This window comes from Pagrus major, chromosome 18 (assembly GCF_040436345.1).
Source record: "Pagrus major chromosome 18, Pma_NU_1.0".
NCBI lineage: Eukaryota > Metazoa > Chordata > Actinopteri > Spariformes > Sparidae > Pagrus > Pagrus major.
This window is the reverse complement of record NC_133232.1, coordinates 24090401-24109950: the sequence shown is the minus strand read 5'-3', so window position 1 is coordinate 24109950 and position 19550 is coordinate 24090401. Positions and strand designations below refer to the sequence as shown.

The 19550-nt window shown below is 41.1% G+C and overlaps 1 protein-coding gene across 1 annotated transcript; it reads left to right on the top strand.

The window, feature by feature from the left end:
* Window positions 1-1317: 1317 nt before the first annotated feature.
* On the top strand, window positions 1318-19149 carry gfpt2 (glutamine-fructose-6-phosphate transaminase 2). Its single transcript, XM_073486472.1, has 19 exons — window positions 1318-1527; window positions 3023-3206; window positions 3846-3953; window positions 4453-4578; window positions 5846-5904; window positions 6731-6865; window positions 8575-8636; window positions 10418-10497; window positions 13344-13461; window positions 13584-13747; window positions 14334-14429; window positions 14881-14978; window positions 15094-15214; window positions 16120-16277; window positions 16505-16619; window positions 16785-16912; window positions 17085-17252; window positions 17604-17765; window positions 19077-19149. Exons 1-19 carry the CDS (start codon window positions 1318-1320, stop codon window positions 19119-19121), a joined length of 2337 nt encoding a protein of 778 aa, XP_073342573.1. The 3' UTR covers window positions 19122-19149.
* Window positions 19150-19550: the final 401 nt, after the last annotated feature.

Here is a 19550-nt window from a genome sequence, read left to right as displayed (position 1 = left end):
TATATATATATATATTATTAATCATATGGGCACTCAAGTGACGTTTTTTCCACGTGTCCCTGTGTGCATCAATGGTTCATCAAAAGAGCTCAGCCTGCATACTTAGCATAAAACACACAATAACGTCCACCGAACAAGCAACAACAATCCATGCATCACATCCACAAATTCAACACCGTGTCAAGAGAACAATGCCGATATGAGATAGAAAGTACAAGTGCACGTCAGTCATTTTCATCTGTTAACATGTCATCATTGCAAGCTATTCTTCAGAACATTTATAACAAATGATGCTAAAAAGTGATGGGGTGGTGACATGTCCCCAGTGTTTATTGCTTTTGTGTTTCAAATGTGTTCAGTTTTTGTTGTTAGGCACTTTGTAACTGTTTTGAAAGGTGCAATATAAATTAAGTTTATAATTATTATATATACATAAGTAAATCTCTGTTATCCAGTCATGTGTAAGGTCAACAGTTTTGTTATCTCTGGTTTAAAGTTTATGTGGAATAAATCTGACCTGTTATGACTCGTTTGAATGTACTGTATCTGTCTGATACCTGGGACTTCGATAAAACTGCTTTCCTGGTAATCATTTAACAGAAGTCTACAATAAAATAACATTTTTATTGAATTGTAAAATGCTTTCAGCTTAAGTACACAGGCTTCTAGAGAAGTGAATGTTTCAGAGTCCAGGAAATGTACAGAGATGACAAGGAAGCAACCCATATAGGTCAGGACGGGAATGAGAGAGGTGAAGTAAATATTTCCAAGTCAAATGTTAACAAATGATGCTAAAAAGTGACGGGGTGGGGACATGTCCCCTGGGTGCCCAGTGTGAATGACACCATAAGTAAAAATGTGAGATACTTGTACTTTACTTGAGTATTCGTCCTTTCTACAGCTTTATACTTTTACTCCCCTACATCTCAGAGGCAGATCCACAGAGCACCAGATTTTTGACAGAGTTCATAACTAAAAAGTCTGTGACTGAGTGTACAGTTACACAATACCCCCAACATGAAGACCCCTGCTGAATAATGCAGCCTCTATTCATTCTTCATTTACAGCCAAGAAGTTTGTGGAAAAAGGGTCAAGCTGACAAAGAAGTCATGACCAAACCTTGATCAAATAACTGATGAAAGAAAGAAAGAAATGACTGACTGACAGGTAAAAACAACTGTTCCTGTTATAGCCCATTATAACATGCCAGGTGAAGTGAACTATGTCGTTCTGTGTCGACAAACTCTTGAAGCTCGCTGACGTTAACAGGTGAGATGACAGAACAATTAAGTTGAAAGGCGCCTATCAATCTATGACATGGTAATACCTGGGAGGCAGCAGGACTATGCTGACAGGACGGGAGGAGGTGTGGCCGGCCGCCGCCTCTCCAGGAAACACCATTTAAATGAGAAGTGGGAGTGTGCAGCGGCTCCTTCTGGATTTAACACGGCGGAGGCAGAAGCATCACTCCAAACAGGAAAGTCATTCTCTCACAGAAAGGTGTCCAACAACGACCGCTTGAACCATGTGTGGTGAGTTTTTTATCGACTACGTGTCTTTTCCAACTTGTTGGAAGGGACTGCGCGTATTACGCACGGTGCCGCTGTCATGCGCGTAACCTAAACGACACGGCGAGGGATTCTTGTCATATCAGTGCTGGTTTCACGCAGTCGTTCCGATGTCAGTTGTGGGTTTAGTGGTAATGGTCTGTTTTATTTCAGAGCTGAAACGGTTAAATAAGCGTAGCTGATCTCTGGTCTGTATGGATGCGCGGAGAGCTTTAAACTGCTACGTGTCAGTGTGCTCACTCGCTGGACGACAGGACGGGCAAGTCACACACAGTTAACTGTCAAGAAGAAACGTCTTGATGCTGTTTATTATCCCGCCGTCATGAACTGAGCCACAGCCACCAGCTTAAGTGACTGCCACAAGTTAAAACCCCATTCACCTTTTGACGGCCTCACATGTCCCGATGAGGAGCAGGGACGTTTACGGCCGAGAGTCAATCTTTATCAGCGCTTCGGCCGCTCCCCGTGTCTGCAAGGAAGAGGCCAAGGCTGTGGGGGAGTGTACGGCCGCCTGCCTACCTGGATGATCCAACAGTGCGCGCAATGTGCGTCCGTCAATGGCCAGCTGTGTGCCTGCGGGAGCAAGAGCTGCCCGGAACATTCCTGCACACACACACACACACACACACACACACACACACACACACACTGGCAGGTATACAACGACAACATATCCAACAGCCTCACACTGTATACACAATTACTTTCATGTAGTTTTCAGCTTGACTGACTCATTAGAGTCGATTCAGTCGATTAATCAGTGGAAAGAAAATTAACTGCCAGTTATTTGGATAACTGGTTGATCCAGACTCAAGACGTTTAGAGGCAGGGGTGAAAAAAAAAACAAAAAAACACCAAAGGGCAGTGGGGACACTTGAACGACTGGAATGAAACACCTCCCCAGTGGGCTTTTCAAGCAAAAATGTAGAATGTTTTCTTATTCCAGCTTCTTAAATGTGAGAATTTGCTGCTTTCTTACTCATTTATGATGGTAAACGAAGAGTCTTTGGGGTTTGGACTGTTAGTTGGAAGATAAAAGCAATCAGTTTGGGCTCTGGGAAACTTGTAATGAGCATTTTCTTTTTTACATTTCTGTTTTTTTGATGTTGATATTTTATAGACGAACCAAATGATGAATCAATGTATTGTGAAAGTAATCGTCAGATTGTGGATAAGAGAGAATTGTAAGCTGCGATGCCATTTCTGGTGTTTCATCCAGCCTGTTTGTGAGATCTTGTTCTTCCCCATAAGCACATAAGTGATAGGTAAAGATTACGGATGATAAAAATAACACAGTCCCTCTCTGATCTTCCGCAATCATCTATCAGAACCAAAACTTCTATTTCAATGTCATCTAACAACTGTTGGCCACTGTTTGTTCCAGTACCCTTCATCTAAATTATATATTTATCTTATACACAAACATGATAATGCTGCCACTGTGCTCTCTGCAGCTGTGTAAACTCTGTGGACAAAGTTTGAGCATCTCAGAGGATTCAAGTTCTGTTTCTCTTTCTCCCTCTCTAAAAGGGATCTTTGCCTACCTGAATTACCGAGTGCCTCGCACCAGAAAGGAGATATTTGAGACACTGGTGAAGGGGCTGCAGAGGCTGGAGTACAGAGGGTACGATTCAGCAGGTAAGACACTCGGCTTCACAGCATTGCCACGCATACACACTCACACACACACCATTCACAAAAGCTTATAGTGCTCTTCGGCAGCACCTGTGCGTCATGTCCTCCAAAAGTGAAACGTTTGGCAGCATTCAAAGCATTACTTAATATCTGCATGCTGCTTGACATTTATTCTAAAACACAATAATTATGAAATGAAGACAAACTGGTTGTGCGGCTAACAACTAAAGCTATGTCACACAGTGTGCTGGGTGTCACACGGACACACCTTTAAAAAACATATATACAAAGTTGAGCCAGTTTATTGGCACAATCGTTGTAGGAGCCACCATGATAGCTGAAAAAGCTCCAGTGACTTCTTTCGCTGATCAACATCCTGCCACATGGACATTTGATAATGATCACACACACACTTTGTGTTTGTTCATCCTATTTGAGCAAGATGAAGTCACACAACTAAAAGGTCCATTCGTGCCTCCTTTGCACACACACAGACAAACACACACCCATGATAAATCACACCTTAGGTACAAACATATTCAATCCAGGATCACGTCAAATAATCCTCCTTCTTCATCTTTTTAGCTTTTTTAAATCTCATTATAAAAGAATTCGTTCCAATCCTGTCCTGCCTGTTTGCAGGTATCGCTGTGGATGGCCCCAACAAGACGACCACCGACATCAACGGCAACACCATCTGCTTGATCAAGAAGATGGGGAAGGTCAAGGCTCTGGATGAGGAGCTCTACAGTGAGTTTACGCATGTTTAATTCATGTTTCTCATGAAAGATCCTTTGAAAGATTTTTGCACGTCAGTTTCAATGTATTGTCTTATTGTCCATTTAGCTGGTTTGTGTTTTTTCAAAATCATAATCCTATGTTTGTTTGTTTTTACCTCATTTTGAAGCATCAATCAAACACACCAAGGCTGCCCTTCTTTGAACATCTTCTGCCGCATTTTTCAGTCTTTAAAATTCCCCGCAGTATGTTCATGCTAGTACAGGGACCACCGTTGTGCTTTCATGTTTTCACGCCAGCAACTTGCATATTAATTCATGTATGAAATAACTATGAATTAACATTCCTTTGATGATCTATTAAGTGAGAACTAACCATAAATACTCATAGTGACTCGATCATTCGTGCATGTTGAGCAACAAGAATTAATGGTACATTCCACATTAATCCATGCATTAAATCATCATGAGTCATGCATTACTTCAGTATATCATTTGTTTCATTTGTTCAGAGAAAGACTCAATGGACCTGGACGAGGAGCTGTGCACACACTTTGGCATCGCTCACACTCGCTGGGCCACACACGGAGAGCCGAGCGCTGTCAACAGCCACCCTCACCGCTCTGACAAAGATAATGGTAACATGTACAACTGTACTTTCATGCATGCTCACATACAGTATATAGGTATATACAGTGTATAGAGCATTTCGTGCACAGGCTTAGCCAACTGTTAATCTGTGCAAAACATACTGGAGGAATGTCAATATTAATGTCAATCATTTTGTCATCATAAAAGAACCCTTTTAGATGTTTGTCTTTGCCTGGGGCTCTCTGCAGCGTCGCCCTGATCGGAGCAGCTCAAACTGTTTTGGCATGAATGATTGATGGGGCTTTCCTGTATACAGCTGTGCTGTAAAGATCATCTAGATGATTCCGTTGGCGCCTTACAATCAATTAGTCGATCAATAGGATTAATGAATGACTATTTTTATAATCGAATAATCATTTAAGTCAATTTTAAAACAAAAATGTCAAACTTTTGTTGGTTCCAGCCTTTTGAAAGTAAGGATCAGCTGCTTTTCAATGTACGATAGCGAATGAAGAGTTTCGGACTGCTGGTTGGACCAAAAAAGCAATTTAAAGATGTCACTTTGAACAAACGAATTGTTCACAATTTCTTGACATTTTTATAGACTGAATCAGCAGATTAATTAATAATTAGAATTTATTAAAAACCTTTAGTCGAAGCCCTACTCTGACCTTTCCTGTGACTCGTACGTAGCCATTACATCTCATGTTAGCATCAAAATAAATGGTTAGGATGATACAATATACATTTCATGAAAACTCCCTCACACACCCTCTGTTCTGTCCGCTTTGACCCTTTTACATCTTTGTTATTAGCACACCATGTTCACATGTGTGTCTCTAATGTACCTTGGCTTTAGACCAAGATATGTATGCTCATAAAAGTCCATAGTGTGACAGTCCATATCACAAAAAAATCTTGCTGAGCAATTCATATGTGTATTATATCAGCTTATTAGTATAATCTATTTGGTCTAATATCACTTGGTTATCATTTATGATAACTTATCACCTGGTTTGTCTGTAGACCTTTTGCTTGTATATTTAGCTGCTTTCCCTATCCTGCTCTACCAGGTCATTGTGGTGACACTGTATACGTGTCATTTGAGTTACTGCCTTGCCTACAGGCATACGTGCCTACGTGCCATTGTTGAAAGCAACATTTTAGCGTCGTAAAAACCTTCCTTCAGACCTTCAAAAATGTAAATGAATCAAAATGGGTATAATCAGGAGAGAACATATGAGTGTTTTTAGATCAAGTATTTTACATTAAGCCCATTTGTCTAATCTGTTCACTCTTGCTGCCCTTTCTCAGAGTTTGTCGTCATCCACAATGGTATCATCACCAACTACAAAGAGCTGAAGGAGTACCTGGTAAGGCATTCTCAGGAATTCCTCTTGTACAAACAAATGAAGTTGCATTATGTCCGGTGCCATTTTTAGACCAACCCTTCAGGTAAGTTTTGTTTTGTTGCCAGCAGCAAGCCATGGTGTCACTGCTCTGTCACTGTGTGGCACAAAGACTATTAAATATGGCAAAAGTGGTTCATGGTGTTTAGTTTACAGGTAAGACAGGTTATATAGTTAAGGTCATGAGTTATGCATATTCAGCTGGATTTGTTTTCCACTGCATATGTCATACGTCTTTCATCAAGACATGACCTACAAAACAACAGCAACATATTAATTTGCATGAATTTTAAATAAAAGAATATCATGAGATAGATAGATGGAAAACGTATACAATAACGAGTTATAACATTTATGAAAAAATTATTATTTGTTTTGTTTAGTCAGCCCAGCTGCTTAGGCAAAAGCAATTCTGGACTGGAATAAACAAACTTGTATCACGTAACTGTCATGTTATTCCTCTGGAAAAAGCCTGGAATAAAATATTAAGGAAAGGTGTTGTAGTAGGGGATGATTTTTTTTTACGGAGGGACACTTTTTGTTAAAACAGGATGACACTGATGACGTCTGTTCAAACTACGTAGCTTGTTGCACATAAAACATTCAGTGTGAAACTACTTAATCAGCCCCTGTATCTTGTAAAGTATTTTAAATGAGACTCATTGTGCTTTGTAGTCTTTTACATACGTTCTATTTAAAAGATGTTTGATGAAGCCTTTTAATATATGACGGTCCTCCTCAGTGTGTTTATGTTTATATTAACATGAACTGTATCTCGTGCCTTCCTCAGAAAACCAAAGGATATGAGTTTGAGTCAGAGACGGACACAGAAGTGATCCCCAAATTGATCAAATATGTTTATGACAACCGAGAGAGTGACAGCGTCTCCTTCTCCACCCTGGTGGAGAGGGTCATTCAGCAGCTGGTGAGTACCTCAAACACAGCAAAGCATAACTTACAACGCCAACTCCTGCAGCCACAAAAACACACCAACCCACTTAACAGCAGCCCAGGAAGTGGTAGCATGCTTATCTTTGTTTTGTTAGCCTGGCATCATTCATTTTTACGATTTCCAAGGGTAATTATCAATGGGCAAAGACCAGAGTACCTCTGGACACATACCAACAATCAGTGTCATTTACATATGAGACGCTGGGGGCATGTCTCACAACTTTTTTTAAATGACCAATCTTGGCCCTATCACTTTTTAAAAAGCATAATTAGTTAAAAATGTGTTTTAAGATAGCTTGCTCCGAGAAATGTTAAGTGACAAATGAGATTGAGGGCAATTCTTGACCCATTTTCAAGCAGGAATAAAATGGCAGCCTGGTGACAGTGTTTTCAAATTAAAAAGTGCACTAAAAAGTTAAGAAATAGGCTGTGCAGTAAGAGCGTCTTGATTTGTAGTTGATCAGAACTGCTCAGTTTGACAGCTTGATCTGAATTTTGTGAGCCTTGACAGACCTGCACAAGTCGACATATTTGGATGGACCTACAACCAATCAGAGCAGTGAAACATGTGACACATGACTGTGATGATCCTCTGTCGGTCATCACGTTAAACCCGCCCTAAATTAGATAGACGGTTGTGATAGGCCCAAAACAAACACAACAAAAAACAAAGACGTGAAAGGGAAATCTGACATCTGAGCATGCATTCATCTGGGTCCCAGGCGACTGTTTTGTAGTCATATTACAAAATGTGGGTTTTGTTTCTATTTCCTCCTTCGGTCGGTGAGACACACCACAGTTTTCTTTTTTAACCTTTGCTCTCCATTAAGAAATGGAAACTTTTAGGACAGCTTCCTGGTAACTATGAAGTGCAGCATCATGTAGCTTAGCATCATAAAATGTGTCATGGGCCGGTCATAAACACACACACTCATTTGTTCATTCAGCAATGGGTGAAACTGCTGAAATTTCCTGTCTATTAAAACCCTGTACACCATCACAAAAACAGTCTCTATAGCAACCGCCCTAGCAGCATCACAAGTGACATCATCACTCGTAGAAACAGATTTTTTCGGGGTGAGATTAGGCAAGCCTCTCTTTTCCATTGTGTGACTTGTTCGTGCTTCAGAGCTTTACAGTTTTAGTTGGAGCGGTTTCTCTCTCTGTCCTCAGAAGAACACGGGAGGCGAAAGCAGCCATTTTTGATTTGGAGTAATGGGAACCAGGAGTCAGACCCCACAAACAGCCCCACGACCATGACACCCTCCCCTTGCCTCTTCCTCATGCTTAACCCCCCCCCCCCCCCCCCCCCCTTCAACACCACACACAAACACACTCGTAGCCAACTAACCACCACAGGCAGCATTGCAGTCAGTGCTTTCGAAACACAGCTGATGTTATACAATAGAGGTCTTATTTCTCTTAACCCCCCGCCCGCCCCCAACATTCACCAGCACCCCCACCGCAGCGGCCAAACCCCACAGGGCCAGAAGAAATGTTTGTTTGTGTTCAGAAAATGTTTCTCTTAAAGGTTACATGCTTTCCAGGAACACAGGACTGACTTAACCTTTACATTTTTTCTATATTTTGAACAGTTTTTAGAGAAGGGTTCCTGCTTCAGCTTTGGTGTCTTTCATCAAGCTAATGTAAACTCAGCGTTTCCTCTGCTTCTTTCTTCCTCAGGAGGGGGCCTTCGCTCTGGTGTTTAAAAGCCGTCATTTCCCTGGAGAGGCTGTGTCCACCAGGTTAGTGTGCAGAAACACACACACACACACACACACACACACACACAGCTCTGACATTTCACTTCACATTTCAGTCGAGTATATTTGCAGCGAGCCAGACTCATTGGAGTTGAGTCATCCTTACTATTACCACTGTGAAGCAATCACAAATATGATTCGAGGAGACTCCTTTGATTCAGTCATCAGGGCTTATCTGCTAACATCCATTACATGTGACATGTTGTGGCTCTGGAACGTGCTTTTCCTATGATAATGGGTAATTGGACTGTTTTTCAAGTGCATGTAATTCCCTGCATGCGTCAGGCCTGTCTGTGTCTTCGGACCCAGGCAGAGAGGGAAGCATAGCAGAGGTTGAATTCAGGTTCTCCCTCTCCCTCCTGGGCCTCTGGCCTCTGGGCTGCTGGCCCTACGCCGCCTTCCCTGTGACTCATTAACGGGGAGACTAGAGAGTTTCCTGTTTCGTCTCCGGCAAATGCCCCTGCCAGAAAGACTCTTGGTTAATCACTTCTCATCATTTTATTTGACTCTGTATACCTTCCCTGGCTCAGTGAGCCGTTAAGGATCAGGTGAAAGGGAGATTGCTGGTGCTAAGGACTAGGAGAGGGAAAAAGAAGGCGGGGCAGAAGGGCAATGAAATGAAGAGCGATAAGAGGGCTGTTACCTGTGGTTTCCTGGCAGTGCCAGTGTCAGCACACACACTACTAAAGATACTACACTTTGGCATGTCACTTGTCTATTGTTTGATTCTAGTTTCCGTATATTCTGATATCAGTGTATTGCATAACTTTGGCTAAACTCAATTTAGTATTGTGGTTGAATAGTTAGAATTGTCTCGCAGGGGGCAGGGAAAGAGGATGGATCTACTTTCCGACTTTGACTCTTTTCTCAGCTTTTCTTTCTTAAACTTCCTCCCCGATCGATTGTTCTTCCATTCCCTTTCTTTCCATCTTCCATTTCTTTGCGTCCCTCCCTCCCTCAGGGTAAATACTGTACTGGATAGCGACCACATGTTTCTGTTTGCAAGCCTCCCTCTTCAAGCCCCACACCCCTTAAAACAACCAGCGGTCTTACGTCAGCGAAGCCGAGCCCCAGAGAGAGGCTGTGCTGAGAGAAAAGAGTGATCCAGACAGAGAAATAAGGAGAGGCCCCTTTTGGACGCAGTTTCTTAAGAGTTGTTGTCATAATAACTCAATAACATGAGGAGTTTTTCTTGTGTGCTGTGTCACAAGATGAGTGTGTAAAGATTTTATGTATCTTGAGGTTACTAGTGTCCTCATACCCTCCTCCTTCACCTGTCAGATCCGCATGTGGGTGCACCTTCTCTTCCTCCACAGCCAATAGGAGAAGCCCACATGGAACCAGCAGCCAATGAGGAGGCAGTGAGGGATGTAGACAAATGGAGGATCAGTCTGCCTAATGTTGAAGATTAGGCAGGTTAGAGGAGATTTGGACTAATTGGGTTGATGTCTGAGCCCCTGTCTGCACAGAGACAAACTCAGCCTCAGGATTGTGTACAAAATGATGTAAAACTAATGTTAGAAGGATTGGATTTGAGGAAAAATTAATAGATGGAGGAAAACGGAGGATGTGCCAGGAAACTTCTGTTTTGGTTGGAATAATACAGCAGGATTGGATGTGTGCTTCAACAGTCATACGCACTGCAAGAGTGTGTGTATCTGACATTGTTGTGTGTCTGCAAATCCTAATCCTCTCCTGTCTCACACCTCACTTTCTCTCCCTCTTCTCTCCGTCTCTTCCTCCCTCCATTCTCGTCCCGGCAGGAGAGGAAGTCCACTGCTCATTGGTGTGCGAAGCGAGCATGAGCAGTTGACCGAAAACATCCCCATCCAGTACAACAGTGGTGAGCTCTGTTCTACTCTCTCTGTCTCTGCCATTATCCGCTTACACTGCACCCTAAATCACTGCGTAAATGCACACGGACATACTGTAGTGTATTCACAGAGATTTACACACATGAGACAGTGTTCATCTTTTAATAGTTGGAGTAAAATAATCTCGTCCCTGCTGATGATCACCTGATAGCGTCTGCGTCTCTGAGCTGCGTGCAGACACTCCAACAATCACGGTTTTAGTGAGTTTCCAAATTGAGGGATTTTGACTTCTGACGCTGCTTGCTGAGTCACAACACAATAAGGAAGTATACAAAATTAAATGAAGAAACTACACGTGGACTCCTGACTGACCATGCTAGGAGGAAGTTATGAAATACTGCACAGCACAACTCCATTTCTTTACTGTTCAAGAGCATTATTGCTGTGTGGAAACATATTCTCTTCGTTTTAAAACACATCTTAAAAGGATCAAGCAGGTCAACAATGCTTTAGTCCATCTCTCAACAACTCCTGACTTGTCCAACCTGTCTTTGGCTCACCCATTCTTTCCTACTGGTGTTGTAACTCTTGAAAATGGGTCAAGAATATATAGAACAAATCACAGTGTTCGTTTTACAATAACATCCGGGTCGAATACCCCTGCATAATGTAGCTTACATCCAATTACATTATTCATTATGTTATTTCAAAGTTTATACATCTCATTAATTGATGCGTTCAAATAACAACACTTTCACTAACGTCAGATCAGAGACTTAAAGGTGCAATATGTAAGACTTGGACTGTGAGCTTGGGGACCAGTGGAGTGTTTGGGTTTACACTGCTAGCAGGGCTTAGCTTTGGATCGGATGGGGCTAGCTGGTTAGCATGCTAACTTCAAAAGATATCTCAATAATATGATGATGATGTCTATAATATATAGACATCATAATGTCAAAGCTGCTATTGATTCACATGCTGGTGATTATTTTAGATCATTTTTGAATGTTTTCAACTGAAGTTCTTACGTACAGCGTGGCCCCTTTAATTTACAACAGAATAAATAAAATGACCAACACGTTGATGAGCGATGAGCAAATGAGCAACACAGTACATGAAATAAGCCTAGCAGACACGTCAGACAGGTCCGACCACCATGTTATGGTTACACCCTGTTCAGATGTATTTTTTCATTTAAATTGCTGTTTGTATTACGTTTTATGATGCCCCTGATGAAGGCCATAACCTAAAACAGATTGATCTAGTGACTACAAAAGTTACTGGTGTTCTGACCTCTTTAGACTTTCTTTTCCTTCTCCACACACCTTAGAAGTAGGTGAGGTTGTGCCAGAAACCCCGTACTCTGCTTCTATTTAATTTAACCAAAAGACCAAATAATCCTTAAACAGCCAGGCACTGTAGTTCTGAGCAAACTCAAACAGGAGTAAATATTAAGTTCTATTTTAAGCCGCTAATATGGTGCACTGGTGAGTATTTACAGCAGCAGGACTGTGTTTGAGGGGTCAAATCAAAATAAAGTACAGTGCCTGTCTTCATCGTGATGAAGGAACATGTCACCATGTGCAACGATGTGCCTCAATAGTTTTTGGACAATAATGGCGCTCTGTGGCACAGAGGAGAGAGATAAATAAAGCTTTTGCTCCACAGGTATATTTGTTAGAGGATAACTTATCATTAATGGTTATTACTTAAGGTGCTATAGGTTAAAACAGTTTCTGATTCATCTAGATGTGCAGAAAGTAGTCTTGTAGAGCAGACATGCCTCCCATGAAATGAGCCTTTGTCTGTCTTTCCTTTCCTCTTGGACTACAGTGTTTTATTTCTCTAACTACTGATTTTCTCAGATGTTCTGTAACAAATCCAGTGCTCTTGGCTAACTGTGAAAGTAATACAAGATGTTTTGTGGCTCTGTCACTTATTGTGCAATAATTCTGTTAAAAAACTTTCTTAGAAAGCCATTTGTGTTGCCAGGGACTTCTGTGTATAGTTTAAAAGGAAAATGGTCCTAAGTCTAAGAGTGTACGAGAGAGTTTGTGAAATCATGTGAGCAACACCGCTGCATGTCTTGCCATTGCGTCTTTGTCCCTACTTTGCATAGGACTGTGTTATCTGTTTACTTAAATTTTATGGTTCTCAATGGCTCAAGTCAGATCAGTCCAGAGTCCAGAGTTAGGTGGTTTGGGGCCAGGAGGGAAACAAGCAGGGTGTGTCGTTTGAATGGTTTACAAAAACCTTTCAGTCCTCTTTTGCCCTCTCCTTTTAAAACACGTTATACAGTAGCTTCATCTCGATTACCACACATCCTCTTTAAAAGGATTTTGATGTTTAAACAATATATAAAATACTGTAGCAAAGTTACTAATTAAGAGCATGTTGATTCTTTGATATGTCAGATTGATTGTTAACTCAAAAGATGATCCTCTTTGACCCCCATTTTGCAGAGATACCTGAGCATGTTTTCTTTAACTGTGGATCTACTGCAGATGTCATCCTTCAGTCGGCAGTTTGTTGCCACTGTGAAGTAATCTAAAAGATTTCCTTGACATGTATTCTGCGGATAATGGCAAATAAATTCAGCAAAAGAGAACAAATCTAATTACAAATAACATATAATGATGTTAAGGTGCTCTATTCTGTCTTGTGGATATCTGCTGTTATCAGTTGAATGTTCCACCTCTATGATATCTTAACATAAAAATCAGAATTTCACGACATGAAGAACCCAATTTCCACAGCAATGACCCGACTGCATCTGGTAGTTAGGACGAAGAATTCAAGTTATGAGCACATCTTGATTGTTTTAGTCATTGAAAGTCACTGTGCGACCTCTGACCCCTGACCTTTGATCCTGTAGCTCACTTCAAGGAGGGAGTCCAGGAGAAGAACAGCCATAACCGACCAGACTGCTCCAACGGCATCAACTCTGTGGGGGATGGCAGAGCTGTGGAGTATTACTTTGCCTCTGATGCTAGGTGAGACACAAATTCACTGTGTGGGACCAAATTTTTAGAATTCTCATTTGTCTGTCACTCACAAGTACGAGCAAACATTTGCAAAACCTCGTCATCAGTATCCATCCTATCTGAACTCACAGCGCCATCATCGAGCACACGAACAAGGTGTTGTACATGGAGGATGACGACATTGCCGTGGTGAAGAGCGGGAAACTCTCCATCCACAGGGTGAACCGGCGGGCTGGTGAGGATCCAGTGAGGGCAATCCAGACCCTGCAGATGGAGCTGCAACAGATCATGAAAGGTCAGACAAAAGGACAATAGACAGTTTTGTTATCTGGTGGATATGAGGACGATACATTTATTTTATTGTAGTTTAGGTAACACCATCATTAATAAATAGTAAATTTATAGTTAATTTAACTTTAGTAAATAGTTATTTAACCTAACGAACAATGAAATGCTTTATAAACCATTTACCAAGCAATAGTTGATCATACAGCTGCAACTGATGTTTATAATACTTTGTAAAAAGTAAATAAATATTGTGTAGTTCATCTATAAACATTACTTTGATGGCACTTGAATAATTGCAACTGATGTTTATAAACTTTTATATTGCTTAATAAATGGTTTTAAAAACATTAACAAACTGTTTGCATGCAGCTACCGATCAACTCTAGTCTGTAGACTTATACTGGCTTGCCCCCTGCTGGCTAAAAGTGAAAACACAATACTGCTGTCAGCCTCCTCCAACACAAACCACAAACTCATGTCCATAATACCTGTTTTTGTTTCTCTTTGAGGGGAAACATTCAGCATGTTCCCACATGTCATGAGGAGTATTGACCATTAAATCTGATCTAAATAAATGCTCCTCCTCTTTACAGGCAACTTTGAATCCTTCATGCAGAAGGAGATCTTTGAGCAGCCGGAGTCAATAGTCAACACCATGAGAGGACGAATTTGCTTCGAGTCCAACACAGGTGAGCAGTGATCCCACAACCTGCCCAGCCCTTCACATATTAAGGATATGCCGAGCACCTGAACACCTTGAATCAATATTAGCAGAAACCCATACAGGACACAGGATCTGCAGTGTGTTCATTTGAACTTGACGTTCTAAAATACAAAGTTTAACTAGAGACTGAAACATTTATTTGCACATCACTTCAGCTAAAAATGGGAGCTCTGTCACCCATATCTTCCAGCATCACACAGAGTAAACACCACTCATAATATACAGTAATATGCATGTGCAGGTAGAATGATGATGGTACCTGAATTACTTCCTAAATATGCACTATGCACAGTTTATATAAGATAACGTGGTACTTCTTGGGTAATTATGTTTCAAATGTGTGCAGTAGCTATTAGGGAGGACCTGCAATGGATCGACTGTTTTAACTAATGTAACGATCTTCTGATTTCCCTCAGTGGTTCTTGGTGGACTGAAGGAACACCTGAAGGAAGTCAAACGCTGCAAGAGACTTATCATGATTGGCTGTGGGACAAGCTTCCACGCTGCAGTGGCTGTGAGTAGAGCAATCAAAAACGGGGGTTTGAGCACGATGATGAACATTTTCTTAGATAGAGGCAGTTACAGTAATTATTAGGCTAAACTGCTGCTTTTGTTTCCCTCATTTTCAGACCAGACAGATCCTCGAGGAGCTGACCGAGCTGCCTGTCATGGTGGAGCTGGCAAGCGACTTCCTTGACCGCAACACGCCTGTTTTCAGAGACGACGTTTGCTTCTTCATCAGCCAGTCAGGTGAGGACACCACAAAAAAACATGGAGACCCACGGAGATTACTTATTTTTTGTCTTCTGACTCAGTTTTGTTGGATTTTAATTGGTCGTTTTTTGTTCCAAAGACAATTCTGACCATAAAACTGGCTTCAAACAGAAACTTCCTTCACACTGTCAGGTCCTGTGTGAAATCTGTTCACAGTATCATCTGTCTATTTTTCTTTTTCCGGTAACACTTCATTTTACAGGTATACAAATTTCATGGTAAATAGGTGGTAATTACCAAGTAATATATTTAAAATGTATTTGAAATTACGCCATAATAATTAGCTCAAAATGCGAGGTTAACTTCCCATTAGTTTCTGTCCAGTGTCCCCCCAGCAGGCCACTAAACTGAAGTGAGTTGTTGCCATTTCCTTTCAAACTAGTTTTTGGCTAACCTCTGCTGATTGTGCCAGCTTATCATCCAAGTAGTTTCTGTCTACCTTCCCCTTAGCAGGCCACTAAGCTGGGTTGTTGCAGCAAGCCAAATAAAAGTCTCTTCACACTACTCGAGTTAAATGTCAGTCTTTTTATATTTTGAGACAGCAGTACCTTGCCAAATAAATTGATAAAAACACAGGGGAAAAAAGCTACAATCGTGTGTGTGTGTGTGTGTGTGTGTGTGTGTGTGTGTATGAGAAAGAGAGAGAGAGAGAGCCTGATTGTGATTGTTGAATTGATGAAAGTGTAAATGGTTTAAAAATGTACTTTCATTTGCTGACCTGCAGAAGTTGGGCAGAAAAACTAGTTTGGAAGTTAAGCTGCAACAATTCACTTCAGTTAGGTGGCCTGCTGAGGGGAAGTTAGAAAGAAGCTACTTAGACTCTCACAGTGGCTGTAATTCTGCATTGTAAGCATATCTTTTCATTCCCTCTACTTCCTCAGGAGAGACAGCCGACACCTTGATGGCATTACGCTACTGCAAGAATCACAGTGCTCTCACAGTGGGCATAACCAACACTGTGGGCAGCTCCATTTGTAGAGAGACAGACTGCGGAGTCCACGTCAATGCTGGGCCTGAGATAGGAGTGGCTAGCACCAAGGTATAGTTTACACTGTACACCCTGTAGGATTTTACATCTTTTTAGAATCTGGCAACATCAATATGCAAAATAGACTTAAACATAAAGTATCCAGCAGCATTAACAACACTGTGCATTCAGTTTCAAGAAAACATTCATGTCTTTAAAAGCTGTATGATGATTTGTTAGATACACTGTTCAGCACAGCTTTGACTTACATGAGTGTCCCTTTAATGTTTGTGATCCAGGCCTACACCAGCCAGTTTGTGGCCCTCATCATGTTCGCCCTGATGTTGAGCGAGGACAGGCTCTCCCTACAGCCGAGAAGACTAGAGATCATCAACAGCCTCAAGGTGCTTCCAGGTCAGTCCAACAAACACCAGAAAATCACAATCACAATCCGTCTCAACAGACCAGATGCTCACCCACTGACGAATAAAGCTGACAAGATACAGTTTGTTTTGTGCGCTCATATTCTCACTGTTACTTACCTTCTTCTCAACATTGCTCATTGTTCTGCTCTCTCAGAGCTCATCAAGAAGGTGTTGTCACTGGATGAGAAGATCAAAGACATCGCCAATGAGCTGTATCAGCAAAGGTCTCTTCTGGTCATGGGCCGAGGTTTCCACTACGCCACCTGCTTAGAGGGGGCTCTGGTGAGTTGAGAATGGCACAATAGTCTGTCAAAATGTACTTCTCTGAGAATAACGTAAAAAATGAGGGCAAATAGGAAACGTCTGATGAAATAACAGAGTTGTAATGTTTGTTGTACTGTTATCACCCAGGATAATTTACTGAGACAGTTTTATTTTTATTGTTCTAATGCAGAAAATCAAGGAGATCACTTACATGCACTCAGAGGGCATCTTGGCCGGCGAGCTGAAGCACGGTCCTCTGGCACTTATAGACAAAGACATGCCAGTCATCATGATCATCATGAGAGACGCCTGCTACACCAAGTGTCAGAATGCTCTGCAGCAAGTCACTGCCAGATCGGTAGGTCCTGAAAATACATATTCTGCACGCGGTAGACCTGAAACTGGAGTCATCATAGTTTTGTATTTTCAGTCGTTAAATTTGACAAAGACTAAAACCAAAGAGGATCCCTATATATTTTGATTGTATGCTAGTTAGGTTTGTAAGTAAACAATATTGTTTCAGTCAGTTTTTGTTTATTTCGTAAGTCCAGTTTTCTATTTTCCTGTTTCAGCACACTGAGTTTTAGTTTAGTTATAGTTAACTATAATACATTTAAAACCCACACCTGGACACATGCAATTTCACACAAATATAACAAGATGAACTGACTGACTGACTAACTAATGTCAATCTTACTCTCTCCATCAGGGTCGGCCCATCATCCTTTGTTGCCAGGATGACCCTGAGATGACTAAGAATGCCTACCAGACCATCGAGCTGCCACAAACTGTCGACTGTCTGCAGGGCATCCTCAGTGTCATCCCCCTGCAGCTCCTGTCCTTCCACTTGGCCGTCCTGCGAGGATTTGACGTAAGTAGTCGACACAGTTTTTGACTCAAGCTATCTGTATATATTCTTACCCGATAGGAAAAAAGTAATTGTAACTGAAATTATTTTTGCTCTAGCAAAGTCCAGTGTGTAGGATTTAAAAATGGGGAGATCTAATAAACAATGTATTATTTGCTATGTAATCTTATCAGGACAAAATCCTCGTATTTAGATACTGTGGCTCACGTCTAAATGCAGGAAATGTCATTGGTTGCGTTTGATTGAAAACACAACATCTGACTCACTGTAATGGACACAGTTTAATTATTTATCATGTGATTTTGAAAAGGTCAACAAATATCGCCTCTTATCGATATCAAGATTATGCAGTGAAAATTCTAACAATATTAAAGGTGTCCAAACCCAAAACTGATTAGGAATATACCATTTAAATGCACGCATGTTATAAAACACCTTGTGCTTGTGTAATTTGCTATGCAAATATGTTCAGTTGCTTTAATTTTTTTATACTGTTGCATCAGCTTTAATGCAATGCTACTGCACTGGGCAGTACAACCTGAAATGCGTAGTGAAAGTTTTTTAAATTTTATAATAATAATGAATATCAAAGTATAATTTCGACATTTCAGTGGAATTTGATTAACATGCAGCACAGAGTCTGGGAGGCTATTTTCTGCCTGCAGTTAATTAATTATTAATACACTGTACAGTGGTTGTGGAGACCAGCTAACCAGGCAGCACTTCAATATCTGTGTGGGCAGTATGTTTTTTTACTTGGTTTTACATGCTGGCAATCGTATATTTTAAAAGACATCCCTCTCACCAATTTGGACACACACTGCGTCTTTACATAGTTTACACACTTGTGAAACAATAATGTATTTCCAACAACAACTCTTTTTATCAGAATGACAGGAACTGGTCAGTGACTCTGGCATTTTCTTACACCTTTGTGAGAGCTGTCACTCTTATTTATTTTCTTTACCTTTTCTTAGCTTGCTAATGTTTGTTTTTGAAAGGGAGGTGCATGTTTACAAGTTAACATACAGTGAATACACTTTAAAACATTAAAACATTGACTAAAATCTTAATAGAATGTGAAGAAATAACAGTTTTGGTGTTGTCAAAGATGTCTATGTATTGTGTTGCAGAGATATTTGCTGAAGTTAGCATGCTAACCAGCTAGCCCTGGGCCTGAACACCTCTTTGTCCCAGCGGTCCAAAACTCCTGCACATCTCTCCCAGTTAAACTTGTTATACAGCGTGTTAAAAAAAGTGTACAGTCCTGATCGCAGGTAATTTATCTAACAAACTGCTTTTCTGTCTTTGCAGGTTGACTTTCCCAGAAACTTGGCCAAGTCTGTGACGGTGGAATAATTCTGTTTCACAAAGCACAGGAGAGAAGAAAGGAGGCTCATAGATTTACAGTGCAATTGTGCAAATGAACGTTCAGTGTGTGTGTGTGTGAGAGTGTGTGTGTGTGTGTGTGTGTGCGTGTGTGTGTGTGTGTGTGTGTGTGTGTGTGTGTGTGTGTGTGTGTGTGTGTGTGTGTGTGTGTGTGTGTGCGCGTGTGTGCATGTGTGTGGCAAGGTTGGGGTAAAGTAGGGGGCTGTGTATGCGTGTGTACAGAGAGAGTGTGAGTGAGAGTAAGTGAAAAGTGAAAGAGGGAGGTATATGGTAAAATGACTTTTTAAAAAAAAAAGAGAAATGTGAAGTTCGACCAATACACTGCTGAGGAAGTGCCAGTGCCATTGAGGCCTAGTGGAATTATCTATAAAAACAACACTCACACATTCAAAGCAAGAC